The following is a 26,832-nucleotide window of genomic DNA, read 5'->3' on the forward strand; positions in this document are numbered from 1 at the left end:
AATGAGCTAAGAAATAATCAGGGATAACATAAACGGCTTCAAAATTCTCTTTTCTAAATAAGTAAAGAGACGAGTAACTTAAAAGACGGTATCTTAGTGAGCTGTTTGCTTCCCTGCCCGCCTCATAACTAGACATGGTTTTACAATCTTTTACATGAGTTCCTTCTGTTCCATGTGTGTATGTGCACGGGTGTGACATACGTGCCTCTGAAAGACTTGAACAGAGGTGAGCCACTGTCATCAGTGGCACGTTTCACTGTTATTTATCATGTTATCTATCGCACATAGCCGACCGGTTGGTCATCTTGGCGCCCGCCCTGTAGCCTCCACTGGACCTGCCTTTCCCATCTCATCCTTCACAGCCAGGCCTGCGTTACAAAGATGCTTGGGAGTAAGCGCACGCTCTGATGCTGCAAGACTCGCACTGCTCAAAACATGGTGGCTGTTACTGTTGAAGTATGAAATGTCCCCAGAGGTTTGTGTGGTGGTGCTCACGGTACTACTTTGGGAAACCCAGAGCCTACATGGAGGATGGAGGTCACTGAAGATGGTCGCCTGTCCCTTGCTGGCTGTCTGCTTCCCCTTACGGTGTTAGTTGCTTCATCGTGTCCTCCTTGCCACGTGAACTAAAGCCTCTCAAACGATGAGGTGAGTCCATGTCTCCTCCTTTAAAGTTTATGTCAGATAGTTGTCACAGTGACGAGAAAGCTATCTAACATGGCAGCACTTTTTTTTTTCATCTTATAGATTAACTACTATGTAATATAGCAGGCTCTGTGCTAAGCCCTCAGGGGTACATGAAAAAAAAGATACGGCTCCTCTTCTGAAGGAGCCAGAGTCTAATGCATAGTTAGGCTTGGTTAATTTTACTTCATTTCTCTGGAGTGGGGTGGGTGTCAGTCTTTCAGTGTTCCTAACAGGGGCACTGAGAACTGCTGTGGTGGGGGTTAAGGGGACAGTCAGGGAGCAGGCACAAGTGCAGCCCTCTGAGTTAGCCGGGAAAGCCAGCCCCCTGCCTCAGGATCCCTTAAGTCTCCACCATGAGGCCCCTTGCCCACATTGGCCTTCTCAGTGCTGCACCAGGTTCTGGGCCAATGAACTTTAGACACTGGAACTGCAAGGTGCCCTTGGCTGCTGACCGAATCCCAACGCATTTTCCTCTGGGGAAATGTAATCTCCTTCCTGCTGTTTGTGTTCTGCTCCTACTGGAGGCCCTGCTTGCTGTCTGGGCTCTTCCCATCACCTGATTCTCCTACTTGCTGCTGTGTTTCTCTGGCAAGGATACCTACAAACGGCAGTGCCAACCCGCTGACCTCCAGATCACCCTAGGCCAGGTCTCTCTTGTCTCCTATCTGATCTGGCTCACCTGGGCTCTGTCTCCATTGTTGGCATGATGCCATTGTCAACAGCAGATACTGTTTAAAAGTTTCAGACATCAAGAAGAAAATGTCTTTTGGGCACCACCAAATGTGCTAAGTAGTTCTAACCTGTTCTGTCTGTAGGTTTCCTTCGCTAAGGGCTGTCTTGGGGAGGCACCACAGGCACGCTGAGGCTGTTGTCTGGGTTCTGATTACCAACACAATTAGACTTTGTAGCTGGAGCTGGGTGGCATCTTAGACTTCAAAGGGAGGCCAGTGATCCTGCTGACTTCTGAGGGTTAAGTGAGCTTTTAACTGAAACCCGATTACACTTGAAGCATCTCAGGAGGTGGGTCTGTGGTGCCCTGTTACTTGATAAGCTTTATTTTCTGCCCAAGAATTTAATAATGTATCACAAGCGAAGGTGTTCTTCACAAATAAAAAAAGGAAAGGATTTCTATGACCTGAAGAGAAACCAGAGTATTCTCTGAACTAAGTTTGCAAGTTTCACACCCTAAATCTTGAAATTGATAACTTTTCTCCCCTTCTTCCTCTTGTTCATTCTTACATAAAACTGGCAAAAATAATACACTTAATCTTAGTAAAAACAAATAAATACAGTCAATTTTATGCTACATTTAAGTTTTGTTAGCCAGCGACTTGCAAAACCTTGAATCCTAGTTTCTAGCCTAATTTGGCTGTGCAGATTTTTATGAATGTCTGTCCTAGCTTTCACTAAAGCAAGCTATAAACTCTGTTGTTCTCACATGACCATAAACATAAACATAAACAGTACTCCCAGGGCACATACAGGACCTGCCATGTAGCAGCAGCTGGGGAAATTCATGTTGAGAGAGTGAGCATGCCTGCTGACTATAAACAGATCCAAAATGTCACAGGGAAGCATTCTGACTTTCTGTGCCCAAGGATTCTTTCCTAAGCCGTGAGTAGCCAAGTGTATCCGTGCTGCAGCTGTTGACTAGAGTTTTAGTCCAAGAATTGCTTAGTCATAGATGCAACTTTTGGTGCCTATTCCAAAACAGTAACACAGAACTTTCACCCAGGAGGTCAATAGCCAACCCCCGAGAGATGTCCCTGCTAATGCCACAGCTGGTGGCCTGCCACTCTGAAGGCACTGATTGAGAAAATAGGTTGATTTGAGTCTCCTTTAATCAAGTTGGGAACCTACAGCTTTTGATCTGCCAGTCAGAGAGTGCCCTTGTACACTAATATAAATGCCCTCTGATGGTAGTCATTGCATTTGAGCACTCACAAATGTCCATTTGGTACCATTGATATACACACATTTGACAGCTGAGGGGTCTGATTCCTGTAAGATGCATGTATGCATATAAGATGCATAAATGTGTATATGTGTCCTGATGTCTTTGTATGTCCATTGCTCTGCTTTCTCTTTAATTTTGCAAAGGTTACTATGAGGTGTGGCACTCCCTGCCTCACTTCTTAAAGATCACTTTTGTCAGACACCCATCTACAAACTAGTTCAGGAGCAGACGAAAGCGGTTGTGAAGAAATGGATGTAGTGGGCAGACTGTTCCTCGGAAGGCACTGTTGAGAGTTTTCAAGTTGTAGGAGTTTCCTAGGTTTACATTTTCCTCATGAGGAAAATAAATATGACACTTCACTTCTGAAAATAGGGGCACACTGAAACAAAGGCCCTCACACTAGAATGAGTAAAAGCAAAAGGTAACCGGACAATAATTTTCACCCTTCACCGTTACTGGTGCTTTCTTCTATGCGACCTCAGTAAACAGAAATAAGACTTTCAACAAATTGAACAAGAATGGAAACCATCATCATCGGGTAGTGATTAGGAACTAACTGAGCAACGGGCACTATAAACGGGGTTTTCATAATACAGGAGACACTGTCTTCTGGGGCCCACGAGGGCTTCCTTGAACCTGGGAGAGAGGGCTGCGCTAGCTCAGTCAACCATGCACATGGGACATTGTTCGCTTAACCCGCGGATCAGCAAACCATGGCTGATGGCCTAAATCTGGTCTGTTGTCTCTTTGCATATGGCCCACAAAGCAATAATGATTTTCATATTTTTAAGGCCAGATAGGGTGGCACACACCTTTAGTCCCAGTACTTAGGAGGCATATATTGGAGGCCAGCTTGTCTACATAGCAAGTTCCAGGCCGGCCTGGGCTACATAATGAGACCTTGTCTCAAAACAAACAAAAACACATAAAAAAAAAAAACAGCTGAGAAAACATCAAAAGAAGATTTGCATTTCAAAGCATGGGAACATAATGTGGAATTCAAATTCTATAGTGTACAGAATGCATGGTATTATATGATGCACTTATGTAACACACATGAAAAGGTTTTATTGGAGCACAGCTATGCTTGCTCATGTACTAGTCTGTGGTCGCCTTCATGCCCTGGCAGGCAAAGGTTGTAACAAGGACCATGTGTCTGTGAAGCTGAAAGTACTAACTCGCCCTTAACAGAAAGTGTGCTGACCTCTGGTTTAACTTCAGAGCTGAAATTCTAAACAATCGACATCTGTGTAAGGGCATGCTCACTCCCTGGGCTATTGCAGCTCCCTCTGTGATTGGAATATACCTTATCAGAGCTAACGACCATGTTATAATAGGAGCAGTCTTCTGTGGGTGCTTGCTTAGGGTTAGTCCAGGAAGAATACCATATGATTAGGTGCTAGCCACAGTAGCTCCTTAGACTACTTCAAACCTGGCCCGTCCCTGTTCTGGGGAATACATGAACGTCACATGCTAAGGGCATAGTTATTGACTACTCACATGGTATCTACTTTTGGCTAAGAGTGAGAAATAGCATTATATTTACAAGGACAGTGTTTGTTTATTCTTTAGTCCTGTAATGTTCTTTTAAATTTTGTTTTTATTTTATGTGAATGGGTGTTTAGACTGCATGGATGTCTGTGCACCATGTATGTACCTAGTGCCCACAAAGGCCAGAAGAGTGTGTCGACTCCCCTGGAACTGGAGTCACAGATGGCTGAGAGCTGTCATGTGGGTACTGGGATTGAACTGGGGTCCTCTGGAAGTCAGCTTGTTTCTTCTGCTTTGGCACTTGGGTTAAACTCTGGCTCTGGTGCATGGCAGTCAAATGCTCCTCTGCTGACTGACAGCCTAAGCTGGGGATGGATATTAATGAAGAAGTAAGGACCCACCTGGGCGTGTTTCTGCCACAACAGGGCCAGCAAGATCAGAAGGCTTTCCAACGCCTGCCTGGTTGATGGCCCGGACTCGGAACACGTAGCCAACACCCTCTTTGAGTCCTTGCACCTGGAATAAGCAGGTTTAGCAATACTGAGTGTCTTACGTCACATAAGCAGGTGTGCTCTTCTGCTGTAGGTATCATTACTCACACAATACCAAGGAAACGGGGCTTGTGTTCTAGAGCTGGCTCTGTCATTCAGGGGGCTTTGACTTTGGTCTGTGGACCAGCTGTCAGTCAGTGGGAGAGCTGGCCTTTTTGTGTACCAGCTGTCAGTGGAAGAGTTGCTAAAATCCCTTCCAGCCATGCCATTCGCACAGCCTCTCTCTTAGGTAAGCTAAGCACCTCCAAAAGCAGAGTGAATGCTCTGCATGAGTTAGCTACCTTTAGTCTTTGGTCTGAAAGTAAAATACAAAGTGTTTAAAACAGCATTTATATTGCACACCTTGGCAAAAACATTGCCGGGGAACATGTAGTCAATAAACAAAGCCTTTGTGACTATGAATGCAAATTAGCTATGCTTTGACTGTTAGGTTTTAAATATAACTGTTGGACTGGGTTCTGATGGCAGCATATTATTATTATACAGGGATAGCTCTCACTGGAGCTAATGAATTTAGTGTAGACCATACTGGCCTGGAACTTACTACATGGTGGAGGCTGACCTTGAACTCCTAGTTTTCTTGCTTGTCTCCCAAGTGCTCAGATTATAGGCTTGCCACCACACCTACCTGAGATAATGAATTTTCAAAACGATAACTTCAAAATTGAAAAAGTTCAGTCTTGATGTAGGGCACAGGTTAAATGCATAGAGTTTAATATACTTTGAATTCTACATTGAGAAGTAATGCTAAGAAATGAACAGAAGCTTTTCCTGTGGTAAGAACAGACCAATCGCCAGGTGCCTGCCAGCACAAGGACAACACCATGACTAATTCATAATCTACGCATTCATACTCTTGGATTTCTTTTCCTTTCCTACAATCCTAGCAGGAATTATATTCTGCCTCCATCCATCCGCTCCTGTCTCACACTCTCTAGTTATCAATACAGTTATTAACTATTTGGTATGAATACAGTATACAGATTTTGAGTGGTTGGTAAAGTCACACTAATTAAGCTACAGGCTATGGAATCCTATTCCTTGCCCTGCTACAGACTTAGGGTCTTCAGGTACTCTCTGTCCCCACCCCAGGGGAAAACATTCTTTTGCGGCTCCCAGTCAGCACAAGTGAGAGAACCCGTTGCTTCCAAACAGCATCTATGTCAGTCAGGCACAGGTTCAGCAAGCACACTCAAGGGAACGGGAGGCAGTGAGGTGGCAAGGGTGAGGTGAAGGTCAGGAGCTGAGTGAACCCATGCCAAGGAGCTCCGAGTGTCCATGCAAGCACAGGCTTGTCAGAGGAAATGAAGTGAGACAGGGCATGACTCCAGAGAGCCCGCAGTTACAGGAGCGCCCGTGTGAACCCTGTAGAAAGAGCACCATCCAGGAAAAAGCTACCATCAAAAACCACCAGAGGATGAATGAGAATCACCTCTGGGGGATAGCAATGAGTGGTAATGTTTTAAGATTGTGCAGAACAAAAACCGTGAGGGGATAAGTCGAAGCAAGGAGGGAAGGAAGGGGGAGGAGGGAGCTGGTGGATGCCTTTCAAAGCCAGATTTAAAAGAATTCAGGTGAAATGTCACCAAACAGTTTCAAGCGTCAAAAATTTCCCCAGCCTTAATTACTGCCAAGTGGATGGAATCTTACCAGGAAGGAGCCGAATATATGGAATTGACTCTGGTTTTGTTAGCTTAGTATTAGTAGTTTTCCTTTACAGAGAGAAACACGTGCTGTAAGTCACAGTGCATCTTCTCACCCTCAGGTACTTGTTCCCAATGGCTGCCTCATTGAGACCTCGCCACTGGTCATCTTTGGCACTGGCTTCCTTCAGGTCCACAAAGTAGCCAGTGACTGGAGTGCGACCGGAGTAGACTGGAGGCTTCCACTGGAGAACCAGGGAGTTCTTCCTGACCTCACTGATCTTCAGGCTGTGTGGTGGACCTGAGTGAGGGAGAGAGAGTGAAGGAGACTCACCATGAGAGCATTCACACCCACATCTAGGGTCTCTCAGCTGACTCTCATGCTGCTATTCTCTGTAGAAATCTACAAGTCTCCCCCCGCCCCCGAATGTAGGCATGTCATGTTGTAGCCACTGCAAGTTTCTTCAGCGGCCGTGCAACAACTGATTGAGCACACAGTGGTCAAGGGCATGTCCAGATGCCTCTTGGAGCTGCATCAAGCATCCCTCTGGCTGTTCTTGGGTGGACAAGTCATCACTGATTTCAACTCTCTTACAGAAGTTAGCAGACAGTCCACAGAAGCCAAGAAACTTGACAATACTCCGAAGACGCTATGGCGTGTGCTGTGTGTACATGACTGCATTTCTAAAGAGTCTAAACTGTGATGTCACCATCTGTATCTTTGTGTGACCACTGGCTGCTACTCAAGTGATATATATGGTTTTTTTTTTCAAATAACAACTTCTGTCTAAACAGCCAATCAAAATCACCTGAAGTGACTCACAGTGACTTAACATCAACTGCAAACACTGACACTGCCATGCTGTACTTCAGAATTTCGCAACTGATAGTTCAATATTTGCCTTACTGCTTACCTGGCTTAGACATTTCAAATATGTACCATTCCTATCTTCCAATGTCATCTATGGAAATATACTTAAATGTGAGCATCAAATGGTGCCATGTATTCTGCTTAGCAAAGGGCTTTAGTGACCATGAACTTGGGCATCCAAGTAGGCAGCCCCTCTTTGCAGAGGTGAGACAAAGTTCAGTTGCCATCTCCTTAGGGAAGAGGATTCCCAGTCCTGATTCTGCCACTTGCGACCCATGCGACTTTCCATGTGTCATTTAACTGTACCTCAGTTTAGTCACCTTCACAATGAAGGGACGAGAAAATGTTCTTCCTTCTATCTTCTAGAACACCTTCCCAATCCCTGCCTGCTCAGTGCTACTCACTAAGTCAAGGATGGATCAGGGTGGTCGGTGGGGTGTTTCTTTTCTGAGCCCACCCTGCAACTCTTTTGTTGACTTAATCACTTTCCATGGGCACCTCCAGTGCGGACTTGCTCATAATTGCTAAGTCTGTAGACAGCCACATTTAACTAAGAATTATAAGAATTTGGAAACAAATCCAAACCATGTAATGATCTTTTTTTGCACACCATGAATACTTGTTGCTCTCATTGGTTTAATAAAGGGCTAAATGGTCGATAGCCAGGCAGATAGAAGTTAGGTTGGGCTTACGGACAAAAAGAGAGTGCAGAGATTACAAAGGGTAGAGTTGCCAGGAGACACAAAGAAAGCAGGAGATGAACATGCCATACTGAGAAAAGGTACCAAACCACATGGTAGAACAATAATTAAAAATCTGTGCTATAATAATCAAACTTGTAGTCATATTAGGTATGTTTTCAAGGTTCAACAGATATATTTATATAGATAGATGGTCTTCAAACACTTCAAAGACCTACAGAATAACCTGAGGCTTTTCATGACTGTGAGATATTGTAGCTGTAATTCTTACTTGATAACTGTATATATTTTACTATGTTAAAGTTAAAACCTTCCTTTTTAATTAGACAAAATGGGGAAGTGCTGTGGAATAGCCCTGTTGTACATGGTGAAGATGTGTTGCTCTCATTGGTTTAGTAAGATTAAGAGGGAGAGCCAGACTGAGGGAATGCTGGGAACGAGAGTCACCAGTCAGACACAGAGGGTGCAGGATGTGTAGAAAATGAGGTAACAAGCCATGAGCTACATAGCAGCACATAAATTAATAGAAATGGGTCCATTTAAGTTGTAAGAGCTAGTTAGCAACGAGCCTAAGCTATCGGCTGAGCATTTATAATTAATAATAAGTGTCTGTGTGGTTATTTGGGAGCTGGCTGGTGGGACAGAAACTTCTGCCAACAGATCCACCTGAGTGAAAGTAGCAGAAAGAACTTTTTGACACCTGACTGAAAGGCAGGTGTTTGCCTCTGTGTGCCTGATGGTGCTGAGTGAGCCTCGAGCCTCTTCTGTTTCCTTTGCTAATTTTTTATTCATACTTGGCAGAAGTTAAGCAGAAAGGTATTTTCCAAGTGAGGGCAACATGGTGGTTCTTCTGGGGCCCAGGGTTTCAGACAGAGGAAAGGGTGGCAGAGTGGGAGGAATGGGCAGGGTGGCTGTCTGGAGTGTTTATAAGATCTATGATTGTTACCATGCCAATTATTAGATATGTTGATTATCAAAACCAGGGATCCTGTGTCATTCAGAATAATTGGGTCTCAGAAATCAATAACAGAATCAGAAGCAAAATTAAATCATCTACAATGTACATATTACTAGCTGGGCCCTTACTACTTAGAAAGTCTGTTTGTAGTCAGTGCTTATATGTGTTTGGTTTTATGGCACCTTATGAAGTGTAAGCATGGGTAAGTTTTTCTGCTTTCTTCTTTCTTTCTTCTTCATGTACCCAGTCACCTCCATGACAGCCTCCACAGCAGACCATCTGCAAACCAGATTCTCAGACTGCTGAGGGAAGGGGGTGATGTGGGCACACAGATATGAAGGCTTAGGAGAGAGAGGCAAATAGAGAGAAGCCAGGCTCACACCCCAGGAAGGCATGGTAGCCCATGTAGAATCATGAAGAGCTAGGACAAGGGAGAAGGACAGATAAGAAGGAGAAGCCGCCATCTTGGCTGGCTCTCTAGAAGGAGATCTGTGTGTTGAGAGATAGCTATGGAGGTTGCAGGAAGTGGTTCTGAAAATAAACTTGCTGTGGGATATGAACTGATGTTCTCAAGTGGCCTTTAAGAGACAAATGAAAATTTTGGGAGTCCTTCCAATTGCTCACTTGGCACCCAAACTGTGTGTTTCTGTTAATCCTCCAAACAGAGGCTGAGCAATGGCACCTAGGGGTTTTAGTTGAAACAGGAGCATGAGGAATTTGTTTTCAAGTTGACACCTTGCTGGCTATCATTTATCTATTATTTAATGATGTCATGAAATATTTTAGCAAGCACACTCTTGTCTCTTAAATGCCATCTAGGTGGTAATTCAGTTCATTCTAACTTGTAGATTTTGTTGGAGGAAGGACACAAGTTCACACTTTACCTGGTACAGCGATGGTCCATTCCTCACACTTGAAGCACTCACTCACTGCAGAGGGTGCTCCCAGCCCCGCGATGTTCACGGCTGACACTTGGAACTGGTACACTGTGTTTTCCTTCAAGTTGCTAATCTATAACATTGATAGCATCACAAGCAGTTATTCAGCATTTTATTTCACTCTGTGTCACAGGTATACCCTGTAGTGATCTAGTTTTATTCCATGTGTTTAACATTCAACTTATTTACTTTATGTATTGGATATATCCTAGGGCGGCCCCTGTAAGTCACACACATTTATAATCACATTCCTGCTTGTAACCTAAAGAACACCCCCCTGTAACTTCAGTTCCAGGTAATCTGATGCTCTCTTTTGGCCTCTAAGGGTACCTGCAGGCACACAGTGCATATGCAGACAAGCAGGTATACACATAAAAGTGTGAATAAAAATAAAATGTAAAATTCAGCAATTGTGCCCGGTGTGATGTTGCATAACTTTAATCTCAGCACTTGGGAGGCAGAGATCTCTGTGAGTCTGAGGCCTTCTGGGGTTAGATAGCAACTTCTAGGTCAGCCAGGACTCTATCTCAAAAGACAAAACCAAAACCAAACCAAAGACCTGGGTAATTAGTAATATTAAAAGGCACAAGTTGATATAACACAGGATATAAACTAAGTGAATTAAAATATTTTAAGGTTTTATGTTTTTGAAATGAGGGTAAAACAAAGAGAATAACACCAAATTCTAAAGTTTTTCAGCCAACCATAAGAAATCAACGTCAAATCACAGGATATATCTTTCAATGTGGAGGAAATGAAATGATTTTGATTTGTTTGTTTGTTTTTTGAGACATAGTTTCTCTGTGTAGCTTTGGAGCCTGTCCTGGAACTCGTCTGTAGACCAGGCTAGATTTGAACTCGAAAAGATCCGCCTGCCTCTGCCTCCCAAGTGCTGGGATTAAAGGGAGTGTGCCACCACCGCCTGGCCATGATTTTTAAGCTGTATTCAGAGCCAGTAAGATATCTCAGAGCACAGAGATGCTGCCAGGCCTGATACCCGGATTTCAATCCCCTTCCTCCACAGGATGGAAATTGAACTGACTCCTGCAAGTGTTCTCTGACCTCCAGATATGTGGGTGCACATAAAATTAATAAATGTATACAAATGTTTTAAATAATCAAAAGTAGTCAATAAAGAACAGGAAAAATGCACATGACAGAAAGATCAAGCAGAACATACGTAATTAGGTGATTAGGCTAAAAAAAATCTATAGTGAGATTAAAATAAGGTTAAATATTCTTATATGATAAAAAATATATAAATGGTCAGGACAAGGGAACTAATGTAATTCTATGCTTTTTAACTTTTTTGTTTTTATACATAGTCCCATCATAGCCCAGGCTAGCCTTGAATTCCTGGTTCTCCTGCCCTCACTTCCAGAGTGTTAGGGTCATAAGGTTACACCACGTGACTTAATGTCATGCTATTTCTTGTTGTTGTTGTTGTTTGCTTGTTTTTGTTTTTCGAGACAGGGTTTCTCTGTGTAGATTTGGAGGCTGTCCTGGAACTCACTCTGTAGACCAGGCTGGTCTCGAACTCACAGAGATTCGCTTGCCTCTGCCTCCTGAGTGCTGGGATTAAAGGCGTGCGCCAACACCACCTGACATGCTGTGCTATTTCTAAGAGATGCATAAAAAGCATTCTAGAAATATTGAAAATTAAATGATGAAAATTACGTGCCATGTAAACACCAACTAAAAGAAAAACCTATGCATTGTCGTTAAGAATTGAAAGCTCAGCCTTTAAGGTAAAGCTTAACCTTAGCACTAAAGACTCACTTTGCATTCATCAACAAGGTCACCTCAAAAACACATAAAGCATCGTTTTAAATAAGCAGGCTTTCTTGTGAACAATTTTCCCTTCCTGTCCACTGTTCATTCATTCACTAGTATCAAATTCTAGCTAGTCTCAGGATAATCTTATTCACTAACACAGCAGCAAGAAGTCTGGGTAATAGTTAGATGAAAACAGTATAAGGAATGTCAAAGGGACACAGATGATTTTTTTAGTCAATCACTTGACTATACTACATTAAAATTAAAGGAGAAATAGTGTATGGCAACGCTGACTCTTGCTTTTAATAATATGAATTCACTCGCAGGGCGTTTAGTGCCGCAAGCCTTTAATCCTAGCACTTGGGAGGCAGAGGCAAGAGGATCTCTGTGAGTTTGAGGCCAACCTGGTCTACAGAGCAAGTTCCAAAACAATACAGAGAAACCCTGTCTCGAAAAAAAAAAACAAAACAAAAAATCTGAATTCACTTTTAACGAACAAGGACTATGATAAAACCCTCCTTTATCTGGTAATACTGGCTACAAAATAACTACAGCAAATGTAATACTGATGCTGGAATGTTTTTATTATAAGATAAGGACTGGTGCTGTGGTCAGCGATAAAGTGCTTGTCTGGCATGTATGAGGCCCTGGCTTCCAGCCTTAGCACTTCAAAGACAAAACAAGAAAACAAAGCACGGTGCCAAGTAGTTTTAACCTCTGGATGTGAGGCAGGAGGACTGCTGGCTTCGGTTACATAGTAAGACCTTGTATCAAAAAACCAACCAACCAAACAACCAAACAAAACCCAAAGGAGCATGTCTAGAATGACAACATTGCCACTCCTATTCAACATTGTGTGAAAGGTCTCAGGTAGGAGGTAATGCAAGGAAATGAAACAGAAGTGTAAAATAAATCTGGGTGTGAAGGAGTAAATGTTCTGTTTGTCTTTGATAGGACTATTTCTAAAGAGATTCCCAAAAAATTTATAAATTAATGGTTAAATTAACAAAAACTAAAGCAGCTACACGTAAAATCACTACATATTATGTGTATTTTTATTTCTGCTAAAGTATGCCCCTCCCACCAGCAAGAATAAATGGAGAGAAACACTAATGTTCATGGGCTAGAGGAATCAATATATTTAATGTGTCAATTAACTCAACTTACTGATAAATTCTATGCACTCTCCATCAGAATTCTAGTAGATTTTAATTTGATTTATTATTTTCTTTATACTTGGTCTTGTTTTTTTGGCAGAAAGAACTTAGAAACATAATTCTATACTTTATATCAAAGTGCAGGGAGCTAAGAATAACCCTGAAAAATTAAGGAAATGGGAGAATGTGGTTGTTTACTATAAAACAGTAAAAACTGAATTAGTGGGATGTCAGTTCAGGGTTGGACAAACTGACTAGTGGAGTGGAATTCAGAACACAAAGACAGACACAGACACAAAGAATCATGGGGAGAGGATGAATTTCATTTGGCGGTTCTGACACAGCTGTGTCTCCAATGGGAGACAATCAGTTTCGACCACCAGCTCACAACATATACAAACGTCAAAGGGGAATTAATGACTGAAATATAAGTGACTGCAAAGCCTCTGGGGCAGGGGTTCTCAACCTTCCTAACGCTGCCACCCTTTAATACAGTTCCTCATGTTATGGTGACCCCAACCATAACATCATTTCCCTTGCTACTTCATAACTGTAATTTTGCCACTGTAGTGAATCACAATGTAAGTATCTGTGTTTTCAGATGGTCTTAGGATCCATGTGAAAGGGTAGTTAGACCCCAAGGGGGTTACAACCCACAGGCTGAGAACAACTGCTCTAGAACATAACCAGATGCAGACCCTCTGTGATCCTGGCGTGAATGAGACCTTTCTTCAAAAGGGCACCAAGATCACTGACCATGTTCACTGCTGTAATTTAAGAACTGCACTCGTGAGAGAAAGATGCCATGTGACAGGGTTCAAGTTCAAGCAGAGAGTTTTTTGTTTTGTTTTGTTTTGTTTTAGTTAGGGAAAGGGATCATAAAAGGGGGGAAGGGGAGCGGGAGCGGGGAAGCCAGTCTCCAGAGGTGGTGCTCTTAGTGGCTGCAGCTGAGAGTGTATCCTGTCAGAACCCCAAGGGCAGGCCAGTACGGATGCCTGAATACTAACACTTACAACACTAAAGGTTGCCACAAGTCAGCAGTAAGAAAGTCACAGGACAAGTGGGGGAAACTATGAGCAGGCGTGCTATAGAAGAGGATACAAAATGAAGCCTATATACAGGAAGAGACATTCAAACCCATTTGACATTCCAGTTCTCAAAACTGAGAATGTCTGGATAGCCAAATGTGGGCAAAGATACAGACCAGGGACTACAAACGTCAGGAAGTAGTATAGAGGAAAAAATGGAAGAATTACTTAGGTAATTGCCTAGAGAAACTGTTGCATGTATGTACTAGCAGATGTGTTCATTGCTGTATTGGGTGATGTAGCTAAAAAAACCAACCAAACAAACAAACAAACAAAAACATGAAATGACACACACAGCAATCAGTAAGGGAATGGAGCACATATCATAGAACAGACACATGGTAGAATGCCATATGTAATTAAAAAACTGTACATAGCAACATGGGAGAATGTTAAGGACACAACTTTGTAGCTGGGTGTGGTGGTGCATGTCTGTAATACTAGTACTTTGTGGGATGAGGAATAAGATTACAAGTTTGATGTTAGCCTAGGCCACATAATGAAAACTTGCAACAGAAAGCAAAAGCAGAACTATTGTGTATTAGCATGACTGGTCTATGTGTAATATTTCACAAATTTCAAATGTTAGAGTGTGGCACTGACTTCAAGGTGGGCTGTTTCCTGGCTGGGTCTTGCTCTGCCCTTTCACTGTGTTGGGGGGGGTCCGTGAGTGCTGGGGGGTTGGTAACTGGGCTTAGCAGGTGATGCTCTAACGAAGATCAACAGCTGTACTACAGAGGGCGGGGAGGGGGAGTGTCTGTGATAGGCGGGGTAGTAGAGGCCTCTTCAACAGAAGAACATATGTTCTTTTTTCTGGCAGTAAGATTCACTATTTTAGTGAACACCCCAGAAGGAGGGGAGTCAAGTAAACTGATTTTAACTGTGAAGACTTTTTAAAAATCCAGTTACAGGATCTAGCAATGTCTGAAGCTAGTGGCATAGTTACCAAAGTTTTGAAAGAAAATACTAGTTTTCATAATAAATGCACATTTTGTGGTAGATATTCTAAAAAAAAATCATGCTTACACGTATGAATCAGAAAATGTAAGCCCTGCTTGGCCAGCCATACTCATCTTATCCACCAAGGGATATTCTTTTTACACGAACTCACACCAGTGCTGACAATGCATACTGGTAAAATGACGCAAACCCATCAACAGCTGTGAGTGTGTACATGCCGGCACTGTCTCACTCACAGGACCCATCACACCACAGAGGCCGGCTTGCCCACCTTGTATGCTGCGTCGCTGACGGCCTTGACGTTGGCTTCTCTCCATTTTCCAGGCACCCCACCGATCACCTCGCGATAGTTCACATAATAGCCCGTAATCTCTGCCCCTCCAGTCGCGTCTGGTTGCTTCCATCCAAGAACCATTGAGTCACGAAAACTTTCAATGCAAGTGATGTCATAGGGTGGAGACGGTGCGGCTGTGGCAACAGAAATAGCTTGTAAGAGAGAGACGCATTTATGATTCTGTACACACTGGCCAGTGTGGGGGTGCTAGACGCCGTATGCAATGGAACTGTGAGACTGGTCTGAAACTTGTCACCTGACTTGGTGTATGAGGAAAAAAAGACATTGAGAAAGTGTACTGAATCATTAAACCGAGCCTTATAAATTTTGTCTGGAAAAAATGCTATGTCCTCCAGAAATGATCTTTTTCCCATAGGAGGGAATATTTCCCCCAAGAGCTACACCTTTTTGTGGTTTTGTTTTTATTTGATCTCTGATGACAACAGAATGTGTACGTATCTTGGTTTCTGTCTCAGTTTGCTTACTTGCCATCTCCACATATTTCCAAATGGCTTCATTTTCATGTACACTTACCCTAAGTCAGAGTCTTTGCACTGTATACTCCAGTCAGGAAAATGTCCTGGATCTCATTTAACGCACCTTTTAAAAATGCCCTATAGCACAAGGCAGAATCTGCCATATGACATTCTCTTGGTAGATACATGTTTATCACAGTATTTTTAAACCCCTATAAACTCTTGGTGCTGGAGTGTTTTACATAGCACAAAACACTGTGCAGCTATCACAGCATTTGCTAGTCCCTAGCTGGAAAAGTGTTTGAAGGTTACTTCAAAACTCGTTGTACATTTACACGGCTTTGCTGGTCCCCTTTACAGTTGGCCACAGAAATGACAGTTTTCAAGGAAAAGAAAAAAGGTACAGAGATAGCAAGAAATCTATCTAGATATGCAGTATAGAAGAAAAATTTCCAAGGGTTTGTTTTGATTATAAGAGTTACAGAAAGTATCACATTCCTATTTAAAACAACTTTCAGAACAAAGAAAACATTTAGAATAAAGTCATTTCTCTCTTTTTTTTTTCAGAGAACTTATGAGGATGGACCCTCAAGTGACTATCCCATTTCTTCTTAGTTAATGGCACGAATAAGTGTTCAAAACAGAAAAAAGTAGAGGAGTTCTGAAATTGGGGTACGTAGAGACGGGGAATGGGCAGGAGGCCCTTGAAACTTATCAGCACTTTTATGCAATACATTGTCTCCTAGGACACACATGTAACCCACAGCACCCAATCGGCTCACATTTACCTTTCTAATAAACCATCTTCCATGAGTCCCTTCTGGGAAGGAGTATTCTATGCAGTTCTCTATGGCTATACCGCCATTCCGAACTTCTCAGAACAGCTAAGCTAGCGATCTGAACGAAATCTGAATGGTCACTTAAAAACCTGAAGATGAATAATGGAAATAACTCTGACCTTGATACACCATCATTTCATTGTGGAATATTTTCCTCTACATGTTCTGAGCACGTATGTCAAACAGATTGTGTCAAGGTCAATCAGCTTCACCCAGCCTGACTAAATCACCAAGTCCTTCCTACCCTCATGTCTAGGGCCTAGAGTATCTTCCTGACTAACTCCCCCTCATTCAAAAAGTCCCGTAAACATCTTGTCATTGCTAAGGCTAAGGAATAATGCTTGTGAGCCAACCCCACACGGTGACTTTGATAGTGTATTAGACGAACGCATGCCAAATGGCCAACAGAGACAGAAAATTCAGAACGAGTGAGGAATGGACACGGATGAAGCGTATGGTCTGGACAATGAGAGGTGAGAACACTGATGGAGATGATGAAGAGCTGGGCGTGGCCGTTCTCACCTACAGGGTCCTTCTTCTTTTTCGGGGGCTCGGGTCTACTTTGCTCCTGGGGAGCTGCCTTCTGTGGCGGCGGGCTGAGCTCCTCCTGAACTGATTCACTTACTTTACTCACTTCTGCCTGGCCCCGGCTGGAAGGGCTACTGGGTGGTGAAGGTTTGTTAGGTTGGCTACTGAGCAAAGCATCTTTTTGAGAGGCTGGAGGGGAGGCTCCATTCACGCCCCCCCCCTGGAGTCTGTTAGTCCGCCAGGCGCATCACTCAGTTGAAGCCACACATCTGGAGGCACTCCTCCCCCTACAGTCACCAGACAACAACAGAAACGACGTGAGCCAGACCCCGTACATGTTACTGTTGGATAACAGAACAAACAGAAGCATTAGGGTTACAAGCAGAGCGGAAAAAACAATCTTGGCTTAGCAGAATTTATACCAGGGAACACTTCAACTTCTCCATTGTTTGTGGAAAAAGAAGAGACAAGAGCAAAACCAAACCATAGACTGAACAGGAACCATTTCTATTTGCAGAACCCAAAGGGTTTTAGTTTATATAGGAAAAAAAGCAAATCTCAGATAATCTTTGAGAGACAATATGCTCTGATACTGGACATAGTAGAGAAAGGAGCGCAAAGTGCACAAGACACAGCATTAAAGATCCTAGCTGTGTAACAGAGTCATGACTGCTAGTGCAACAGCAGTGAATTTACCTCCCAACCCCCAGAAGAACGTGTCTGCTACTGCCTACCTTAAAACAATGCCAAAGAAGAAAACTAACATTAAATCTGTTTTTTGTTTTTGTTTGTTTTTTTGTGCTATTGCTTTGGATTTTGAGTCAGAGTCGTGCTATGCAGCCCAGGATGACCTTGAATTCTCAATCCTCCTGCCTCAGCATGCCCAGTTGCTGTGTTATAGGTATGCACCATCGCACCTGCCTAATCTTTTTATTGCGGCTGTGCACCTCATAACTGTGTGCTCTATTACTGAGACACACACTCAATCAAATGTTTCCTTTAATATGTTAGCATATTACAGATCTTACTTTTGCTTTTTTCTGAATTAGCTGGGTCCCTTTCCCACTCTACCCAGGATTGGGAGGTATAACACATATATACATATAATTACCGTATTAATGGTGTTACTCTGTTAGTTTGCAAACAGATGGATTGTGTGATTAAGCGGCCACACGTGTCTTACATGATTCTTAGAGGCATTTTTTAAGAAGCATGGTAATGTGCTGTTAGGAAAAAAGCAGCCGAGCTCTGCTGCAGATGAAATGGCGTTTAGGTACAAGATGGTGGAGTGACGGTGATGTACCACTTCATGGATGAGGGACAGCCTGCCCGTTCCCAGGCTGAACACGAAGTTAGCATGAAGTTTCACACAATGGGGAATGTCTGAGGAAACTGGAGTGATGGAAGATGAAATTGCTACGGATGTGCAGACGCTGGTAAGTGATGAAGATCTGTAAAATGTCAGCTATGGAAGGTTAGTCGTCAACTGGAGCCAAAGAGAGAATGGTCATTTAACGGGGAATCGTGGAGTGAAATTAGAAACCTTAAACCATTTAGGGAGGTGGAAAGTTGGAAACTTCATTTGTATTTTTTGGCTACATTTCACAGAAGGCGCTTACCAATCGCAGCTTTGACTTCAATAGCTTCCGAATCCTGGGAATATTCGCTAAGTCCAGCTGCGTTCACTGCTCTGACCCGGAAAATGTAGCTCTGACCAGTGGCCAATCCGTGACAAGTAAATCTGAAGGGGAGAGAAAGCTTTCAGAGCCTTGGGGAGGAGGATTAGGGAGGATGACTGGCAGCTTGGCTGAGTGAGCTGATCAGCCTGGCTTTATGAAAAGATTTACTTTTCAAACATGAGACCTTCAAGCAACATACGCACCTTAGATAAGAAGGCGATATGGGCAATTTTTAAAACTTTAAAAAAAAAAGAAGAGGAGTCCTGGCTTACCCTCAATGTTCAACAGAAAATGTCCAACAGGGAAACAATCATATTACTACATATTGATTCTGCATAAAGACGAGCTATCTAGTGTTTAAAATGCCACCAGTGGGTCTGAAAAGAATGAGGCAGCTAATAATAAATAATAGGTGTGTTGACAATATCATGAGTAGCTACTTCAGTTCTATACTTAAAATGCAAGGTACTGAGAAATATCCTGTCATAGACACTGACCCGCTACCCTCTTTATGCCAGGGAAGGAATCGTTGCTTGAGAAATTACACTGGATTCTGAGATAAAGTGAAAAACAGTTTCCAGAATCACCATGTAGATGCAAAGGTCCAATAATACAGTGTGAATCCACAGTAGACTCCTATTCAAAACCACCATATTCCTTAACAGCTGTTACAGCTCTAAGCAGCATTGCATGAGCCAGTGGAACATTAAGTCAACCTTGAAGACTGTAACCCAGGAAATAACAGTCTGCTAAGGACTCTCTCCCACACACTTGTTGGATAGTTAAAGAAAACCAAACCTTCAGTCTAGGGTCAACTTGGTTTGGTGAATATTTATTGAGCATGTTAGAGGTGAAGACATGGGGCTAGTTATAGATATGATGATAATAACAACAGTGCCTGCTCTTCACTGGCTCCTGCTTTTTTGTAGAAAGGCAGACGCCTGGGCTCCTGGGCTTCTGAATGCCCAGGATGAAGATGGAACGCAAGAACATTTCAGTGTAAGAAATGAATGCTATGCTGGTCTCCAGTCTCTCAGGTTCTGGTTCCACCCATCCTCAGGAGTGTGCGGCTTTGGGAAAGGGCTAAGACAGAAGCTGCCCAATGAGCCCGTGAGACACTTAATAGAGACCACCTCTCAAGTTGGTCCTAAATTATGCAGGCTCAACTGGTTGAGAAAATAATTAAAAGCAAGAGAAAAACTATTCTCCCCACAATGAAAAAAGAAAGAGGTGGCAAACAGCCAGAATGTCTGTTTTCCATCTGCTTGGTCCTGGGTTTAATCATGTTGATGTTTAGAACTTGTAAAGTACTGATATTCTGTTTTCTGTCCTTTTAAAAATACCAAGGTATTCATGTTTGATAGAGCCTCTTAGGTCCTTGGAGTCTAATGTCATTTTGTATGTGAAAGACCAGAGAATAACAATGGAAAAAAGATAATCAAAAGAGAAAGAATTAGAGAAGAACTATAAAATAAACTTTTGGATGATATATTATGTTTAAGTGTTTAACATTGTAAGTCTTTTTTTGCAAATATATTACATTAGACATGTTCAGCTTTAAATTTCATTTGGCTATTTAAAGTAAATGTGTACATGTGTTATTAAAAGATTTTAAAAAATTATATCTATATGTGTATGTGGTGGGGTGGAGGGAGAATGTATCTGTGTATGGAGGTACCTGGTATACGTGTGTGTGTGTGTGTGTGTGTGTGTGTGTGTTAGGGGAGAATGTGTCTGTGTATGGCACTACCTGGTATACATGTGTGTGTGGTGGGGGCGAATGTGTCTGTGTATGGAGGGTTAGGCCAGACATGGCTGTCAGACCCCTGGAGCTGGAGTTACAGACGTTGTGACTCTCCCAATGTGGGTGCTGGGAACTGAGCTTGGGTCCGTCCTCCGCAAGAGCAGTACACACTTTTGGCTGCTTAGCCATCTCTCTAACCCCAAGTGTGCTATTCTTCCACTGGATGCGTGTACTACGTGTAGCTTACAGTAGTTCTGGAAGACACTCCACACCCCACACCCCACACCCCCCACACACACACACACACTCACACATACTCACACACACACACTCACACACACACATACCACACACACCACACACACTCTCACACACCCCACACTCACACACACTCACACACCATACACTCACACACCATACACTCACACACACACTCACACACACACTCACACATACTCACACACACACTCACACACACATTACCGTGAGCCCTTCACAGGGTTGTTGTTGCAGGGCTCCCACTTGCCAGAGCCAACCACACTGGACTCGATGTAGTACCCAACTAGTTCTTTGGCATCTTTGGACTCCTCCCAGGAAACCACCACTGAGGTATCTGTATTCCTACTTGGGATGATTTTGCCAGGGGCCTTGGGGATATCTGTGTAAAAAAAGAAAAAGTGGTGATCAAACTGAAGGTCATTTAATATACTTCATTCCCATGCAAGCACATGCATAAATATTTACACATCATGTTGAACATACAGTTGCTTTGTTTTGTAATGTATTTTGCTCAAAATATTATTCAGGAAGCATAACAGAAAATGAAATGTTAATGGACATTGAAAACCATACTAGTTGTTGAAACTACTGACATTTACTCTGCATAAGCAAAAAAACACTATTTTACTCTTGGATTGGAATTTTCTTAATTGTTCAGTCTGACCCTATACTTACCAAGTTTGTCCCCTACGACAGTCACTTCTGTTGCCTCTGATGGTTCGCCGACTCCTGCTGAATTTGAACAGCGGACACGGAAGCGGTAAGACTTCCCCTCCACCAAGTCGAACAGAGCAAAGCGAGGAGACTTTACTGGGAGTTCTGTGTTGACACGTTGCCAGTTTTCTGTTCCCACGTCACACTGCAGCAGGGACAGTGACATCACTGGAAGCCCCAAGAGCATACATGGGACTCACACTTATTTACCTGCCAACAAACTACCCCTGTTTCTAGAGATGAACTGGAGAAGAGATGTGGAAAAGGGACAGCTGAATGCCACATGTGACACTGAGATGTTTGATAAGCTGTTGTAACACTTTATGTCACTTGTGCATCAACGTGCATGTGAATGTACTTGTAGAAGTCTTTATCTCAAGAATAGCTATTTCTCTAAGTCTTAGGGTAGGTCATCACTTCAATGAACTGCCTTGAGTACTTAGATCTGTGCAATGTTGCTATGACCTGTGTTACTTTGGTTGAGCGTTATGACTGGTGACATCCTTCAGGCCCATGCTTGGCTGCCACCTCCTCCAAAAGGCCTGTGTAACCTCCCTTCACCAGTTTAGGACAATTCAGGTCCTTCTCTCGTCACCCTTCAATCCTTGCCCTGATTTGTTCAGCAATTAAGCCATTTGTCATTATGTGAAGCTTACTTATTTGCTCTCTCCTCTACCAGAAAGTGCATTCCATGAGCCCAGGGGACTTGCCCACTCACTGCCCTGCCCCAGTCCAGGAGGACACTAAAAGTTTCTTCTCTGAATGGACAAACGAATAAGGTTGTGGAAACTGTGCCCGAGTTTTAGAACAAACCATAAAATCTTTTTTTAAAGGTTTAAATAGATTGAAAGGAATGGGGTGCATGTATGTCATCTCGGCCCTCAGAAGGCTGAAGCAGGAGGAAAGCCAGGAGTCCGAAGTCACTCTGGGCTACACAGTGACTTCCAGGACAGCTGACATGCAGAGTTAGACCCTGTCTCAAAAGAAATTAAGCAAATGAATAAATGAATGAATGAATGAATAAATAAATTCTATCCTTAAAGTGACCTCCAGTGACTTGGGTGAAGAGGTGAATGCACACGTTAGCAGGAGTCAGTACCGTCAGAAGACGAGTCAAAGACTTTCTCCATCCCTAACATCCAGCAACGCTCGAGGTCGGCAAAAGCACAAATTTTGTTGCCCTTGCCTGAGTATGCTAGAGATCAAAAACCATCTTCAATGCAAATCTTCCAGAAATCTACATTTTATGACAGGCATAGAAGTTTGTACTACACTAGACAACATGATCTCTATTGACATGGGATGTATTCAGTCGCATGGCAGAAGGGACTCAACGGGTCTGGTCCCAGTTAGTGATGAGCTGGATGACCTTGGAATGGGAAATGGGTGCTCTTGGCCTCACTGTTATCATCTGTTATAAGGTGAAGCTCTGGTGTTCCTGAAATAAGTTTCATGATAATGTGACCTTTGTATGTGTGATCTGCCCCCTGCGAGTGACAAATTCTTGACATTCTTGGCATCCGTCCTCAGGGGAATACATAAGCAATCATGCTGCTTTCTCTGTGCTGTGGATGTTACAAGCCACTCTAATTTCAACCCTCTCAGCTGTACCACCACCATTCTTGAGAGGAGCAGATTTAAGTTTCGGGTGCAGCCCAGCATAATGCAGGTAGAATTTTCCTTATTTCAAACACTTTGAACCATAAGTATTTAAGACTTAGGAATTGTGTGTGTGTGTGTGTGTGTGTGTGTGTGTGTGTGTGTGTGTAAAATCTACATAGACTTTTATTGTTTAAGTATCCCCAATCCAAAATCCAAAACATTCTGAGTGTCTTGTTGGATCATGAAGTTGTATTTTTGGACTAGCTACATTTTTGGATCTGTGCCTGGATTATGCATGTTCAAATCCTACCTCTAACTTGTACCTGCTGTGCAATCTGGAGCAAATTATCAAACCCATCAAATACTCAGTTTATCTATAAAATAGGTACAATGAAAATAAAAGTGTGCCCCTAACAGCGTTTCTTTTAAAGAATTAAGTAGGTTAACAAATCTGTGCGATACAGTGATGTTCTCTGGCAAGCACCACTTATTTTCATTTTTACAGATACAAGCAGTGCTAGTAAGTGACACCATTTTGTGCCTGACGTGACCAGATTTTTGAAAGGGCAATGGAGAAAGTATCCAAGACATGAGATAACTGAGGGAAAAGGAGTTTAAAGGGAAGACCCTGGTTCACCAGTCCTTTCATCTTAGGAATTATAGGCTTGGCTTCAATGTTTGACTATAAGCATGTAACTCGACAGACCAGCACATAGCTTGTGTGCATGAAAATCCCAGGTGAAAGTCCCTTCAGGTGCAAGCGTGGGACAGCCCAGGAGATAGCACTGTGGCTGCATGAGCATCCTAGGTGGGAGAAAAACATGCCATGGAAACAGTAAGTGAAACTTTAAAAAGGCCAACGGCTCATAAAATGGCTTATCAGAAATAATTAGACTCATAGTAGAGTGGCTTGGCATTTAGAGATTTCTGTAATAGCATCCCAGGTCTCTGAACACAGTCTGCATCCTGACTCCTCCAACATTCTGGATGCTGCAACAGTGGAATATACCCTGTGAGGCTTCTCCATGCAATGCCATACTCTTAAATATTATCTTCTCTTGCGTTCAACTGAGCAGGCTGGTAGACAAAATGTTTAATTGTTTAGTGATAGATGATATGTATTTTGATCTGGGGAAGTTACAGACTTCCGTGGAAAAATTTAGGTTGGTGTGACCAACGGAAATGGTCAACAGAAGCTAGCGCTGACTCATCTGAAGAACATGTCTCAGAGTGGGTTGTTATGAGTCATTACTTCAACAAAGTGGTAATTACTGTCACAGAGTTAACTCAGAGCCTCTTCCTGTGGAGTGTGTCAAAAAATGCAGTGGGCATGGGTGTGTGTTAAATATACCAGGAAATATACATTTAGCTATTATACCATCGTTGCTTCTATTAAAATAGAAAAAGGCTAAGGATGCTACCAAACTTTTATTTGGGGATAACATTTAGAAAATACAAACCTATAAGTATAATTTTAGAGTTCATAAAAACAGACCCTTAGAAGATGATGTCTATGTTGCATGGGAAAACAGTCATGAACTTATTGTTTCATCATCATGACAGAAGGACCAGTAGACAAACAGCCATCATTAGAGCAAGAGAGACAGGGTACTGCTCTAGAAAACACCACCATATAGGCAATCTATAGTTGTAAGAACATGAATGAGTCTCAAAGCGCCATGATGAAGTTCTATGAACACATATATATATATATATATATATATATATATATATATATATATATATTCAACAGAGACAGTTCATAATCTGCAAGAATTTAAAGAGTTTAGATTATTCCTGCTGCTGTCCTCCTTTACTCCACTGTTATTAGAAATTAATGTGACTTAAGAAGACCCTTAGGAGATAATGCTAGGGCCTTACCTTTTCTACAAAGTACATAATGCCCTCGTGACCACGCTGGCCAGGGGGTTTCCAGCTCAGCACTACGTAGTTCCGGGTGGCCTCAGTGACAGAGAGGTCTGTGGGGGGACCAGGAATGACACCCTCTGAAAAACAACAAGGTAAAGTGAGGTGCACATGTTCAGGGGAGCCAGGGACACATGGAGAGACACAAGGGCCTCTCTATTCCTGTCTCCACTGTGTAAAGAAACCTTGTCTCTAATCTCTTCTTTAAAATAAATAATAAATCATTCATTCATTTGGTTATTATGATGCTACTGTACATTTAACAGACAAACAGACCGAGGGGACCTGTCTTTATATGATTTGTGGCTGACCCAGTGAAGGGAGAAATTGAATAGTGCAAAGAAGTGTTAGTTTGGTTCCAAAGTATATAAAGTACAAACTGAAGCCTAGAGTGGGCCATGAGGTGGTAGGGTTGGTTTCTGTGTCAAGGTCAGAAGCGTGGAAGTTACATGATAATCTCCGGATCTACCTCACAATTACATCTTCATTAGAAAACGTCTTCCCTCCCTCTCTCTTTTTCCCTCCTTCCTTCCCCTCCACAACAGTTGAGTTCCCTGCCACCTTGAAAAGATTTGTGTCCCCAAAACTATGCTCAAAGGCATTTCTAAAAATTTAAAAATATCCAGCATTAAGCAATAGATAACTATAAAAACTGTATATAGTCTCATGGATGGTAACTGTTTCCTTAAAAAGTTAGGATGTCTTTATTCCGTAGTGACCCCAAGTGATCTGATAGTTCATTCATCTATCCATAGAAGACTGATTTAAAGTGTCTACAAAAACACAGAGAAGTACCTTGTGGCTAAAATAAACTACATGATTATTTGTTAGCTGCAGAAATAACTACAGTGTTCCGGGAAACAAAGGCTACCTTCTGTGGCGGGCCATCGGAAATTGTTTGCTACTGACCAATTTAATATTTGAGTGCCTCAGCATCAATTTAATCTAGTGATTTATATCGAGCAATCGTGTTTCCCATGGGAGGAAAACTCACCAACTTGTCAGGATGTTTCCCTTTCAGATGGCATTGTTAAGACCAAATCTATATCACCAGGAAAGAGGAGGGAGTCTGTTTCACCTCCCTAAGTAAGCTCTTATGTCATTGTATAAAGGTTGGTTTTCAGTGAGAATGAACTGTCTTACCTAAGGCCTTTAACACAGGCTCTGCGGCTCTCAGCACGCTCTCTTCATGGGAAATTATGAAGCTGCTCTTGGTTTTTGGAGACAGGGTTTTTCTATGGCTTTGGATCCTGTCCTGGAACTCACTCTGTAGACAAGACTGGCCTCGAACTCACAGAGACTCACCTACCTCTCCCTCCAGAGTGCTGGAATTAAAGATGTGTGCCACCAATGCCCTGAAGCTGCTCCTGGATTCATTCATTTTCAACAAACCAATTCCAGAAAAGTATCTACATTTCTAGGACCTGTGCCAGAGTTTCAAGATTAAAGCTAAAATGTGCAAAGACTTGTTTTATCCTACAAGACACACTGCTTCTGAGTTGGAGCATCACAATATGGCATATGTTCTAGAGACATTTTCGGGGACCAGTTTCAGTGCACTGAACTCAGAGTGGTCACCTTGCATACGACATTCTGAACAACAGAAACTGTTCTCACCAGCTCTTCTACCTTCTTAGGCTAAATGTCACCTTCAGTACTTGTTAGTTTTTCATTTATCTTTGCTCTAGCTGTTTCTAATGCGCTGGGATCTTTTTTTAAAGCTTGTTGTCTGGTCCACGCAGTGTTGCAAAAAGCTGCAAAACCTCCATGCACTCCTGTGACACAAGTCCTCCCCACAGACGCTTGGCATCTTATCCATGGCTCCTTGAGCCAGTGTCACAGCCTCCCAACTGGACTAAGTCCCTCAAAGTCCTGATGCAAACTGTCAAGCCAGAATTCTATATTCAGTGAAGGTATATCACAAGAACGAAGG

At 42.6% G+C, this 26,832-nt stretch overlaps 1 protein-coding gene across 1 annotated transcript in view; it reads right to left on the reverse strand.

The window, feature by feature from the left end:
- Nucleotides 1-26,832, reverse strand: part of Myom1 (myomesin 1) — a 104,986-nt gene that overhangs the window by 30,751 nt on the left and 47,403 nt on the right. The window contains 10 exon segments of the mRNA XM_040752834.1: nucleotides 4,537-4,651; nucleotides 6,446-6,630; nucleotides 9,744-9,870; nucleotides 15,050-15,246; nucleotides 16,950-17,172; nucleotides 17,175-17,242; nucleotides 18,575-18,696; nucleotides 20,862-21,036; nucleotides 21,333-21,516; nucleotides 24,855-24,979. Coding sequence (XP_040608768.1) covers nucleotides 4,537-4,651; nucleotides 6,446-6,630; nucleotides 9,744-9,870; nucleotides 15,050-15,246; nucleotides 16,950-17,172; nucleotides 17,175-17,242; nucleotides 18,575-18,696; nucleotides 20,862-21,036; nucleotides 21,333-21,516; nucleotides 24,855-24,979 — 1,521 coding nt within the window.

This window comes from Mesocricetus auratus, unplaced genomic scaffold, assembly GCF_017639785.1.
Source record: "Mesocricetus auratus isolate SY011 unplaced genomic scaffold, BCM_Maur_2.0 Super-Scaffold_100010, whole genome shotgun sequence".
Taxonomy (NCBI): Eukaryota; Metazoa; Chordata; class Mammalia; order Rodentia; family Cricetidae; genus Mesocricetus; species Mesocricetus auratus.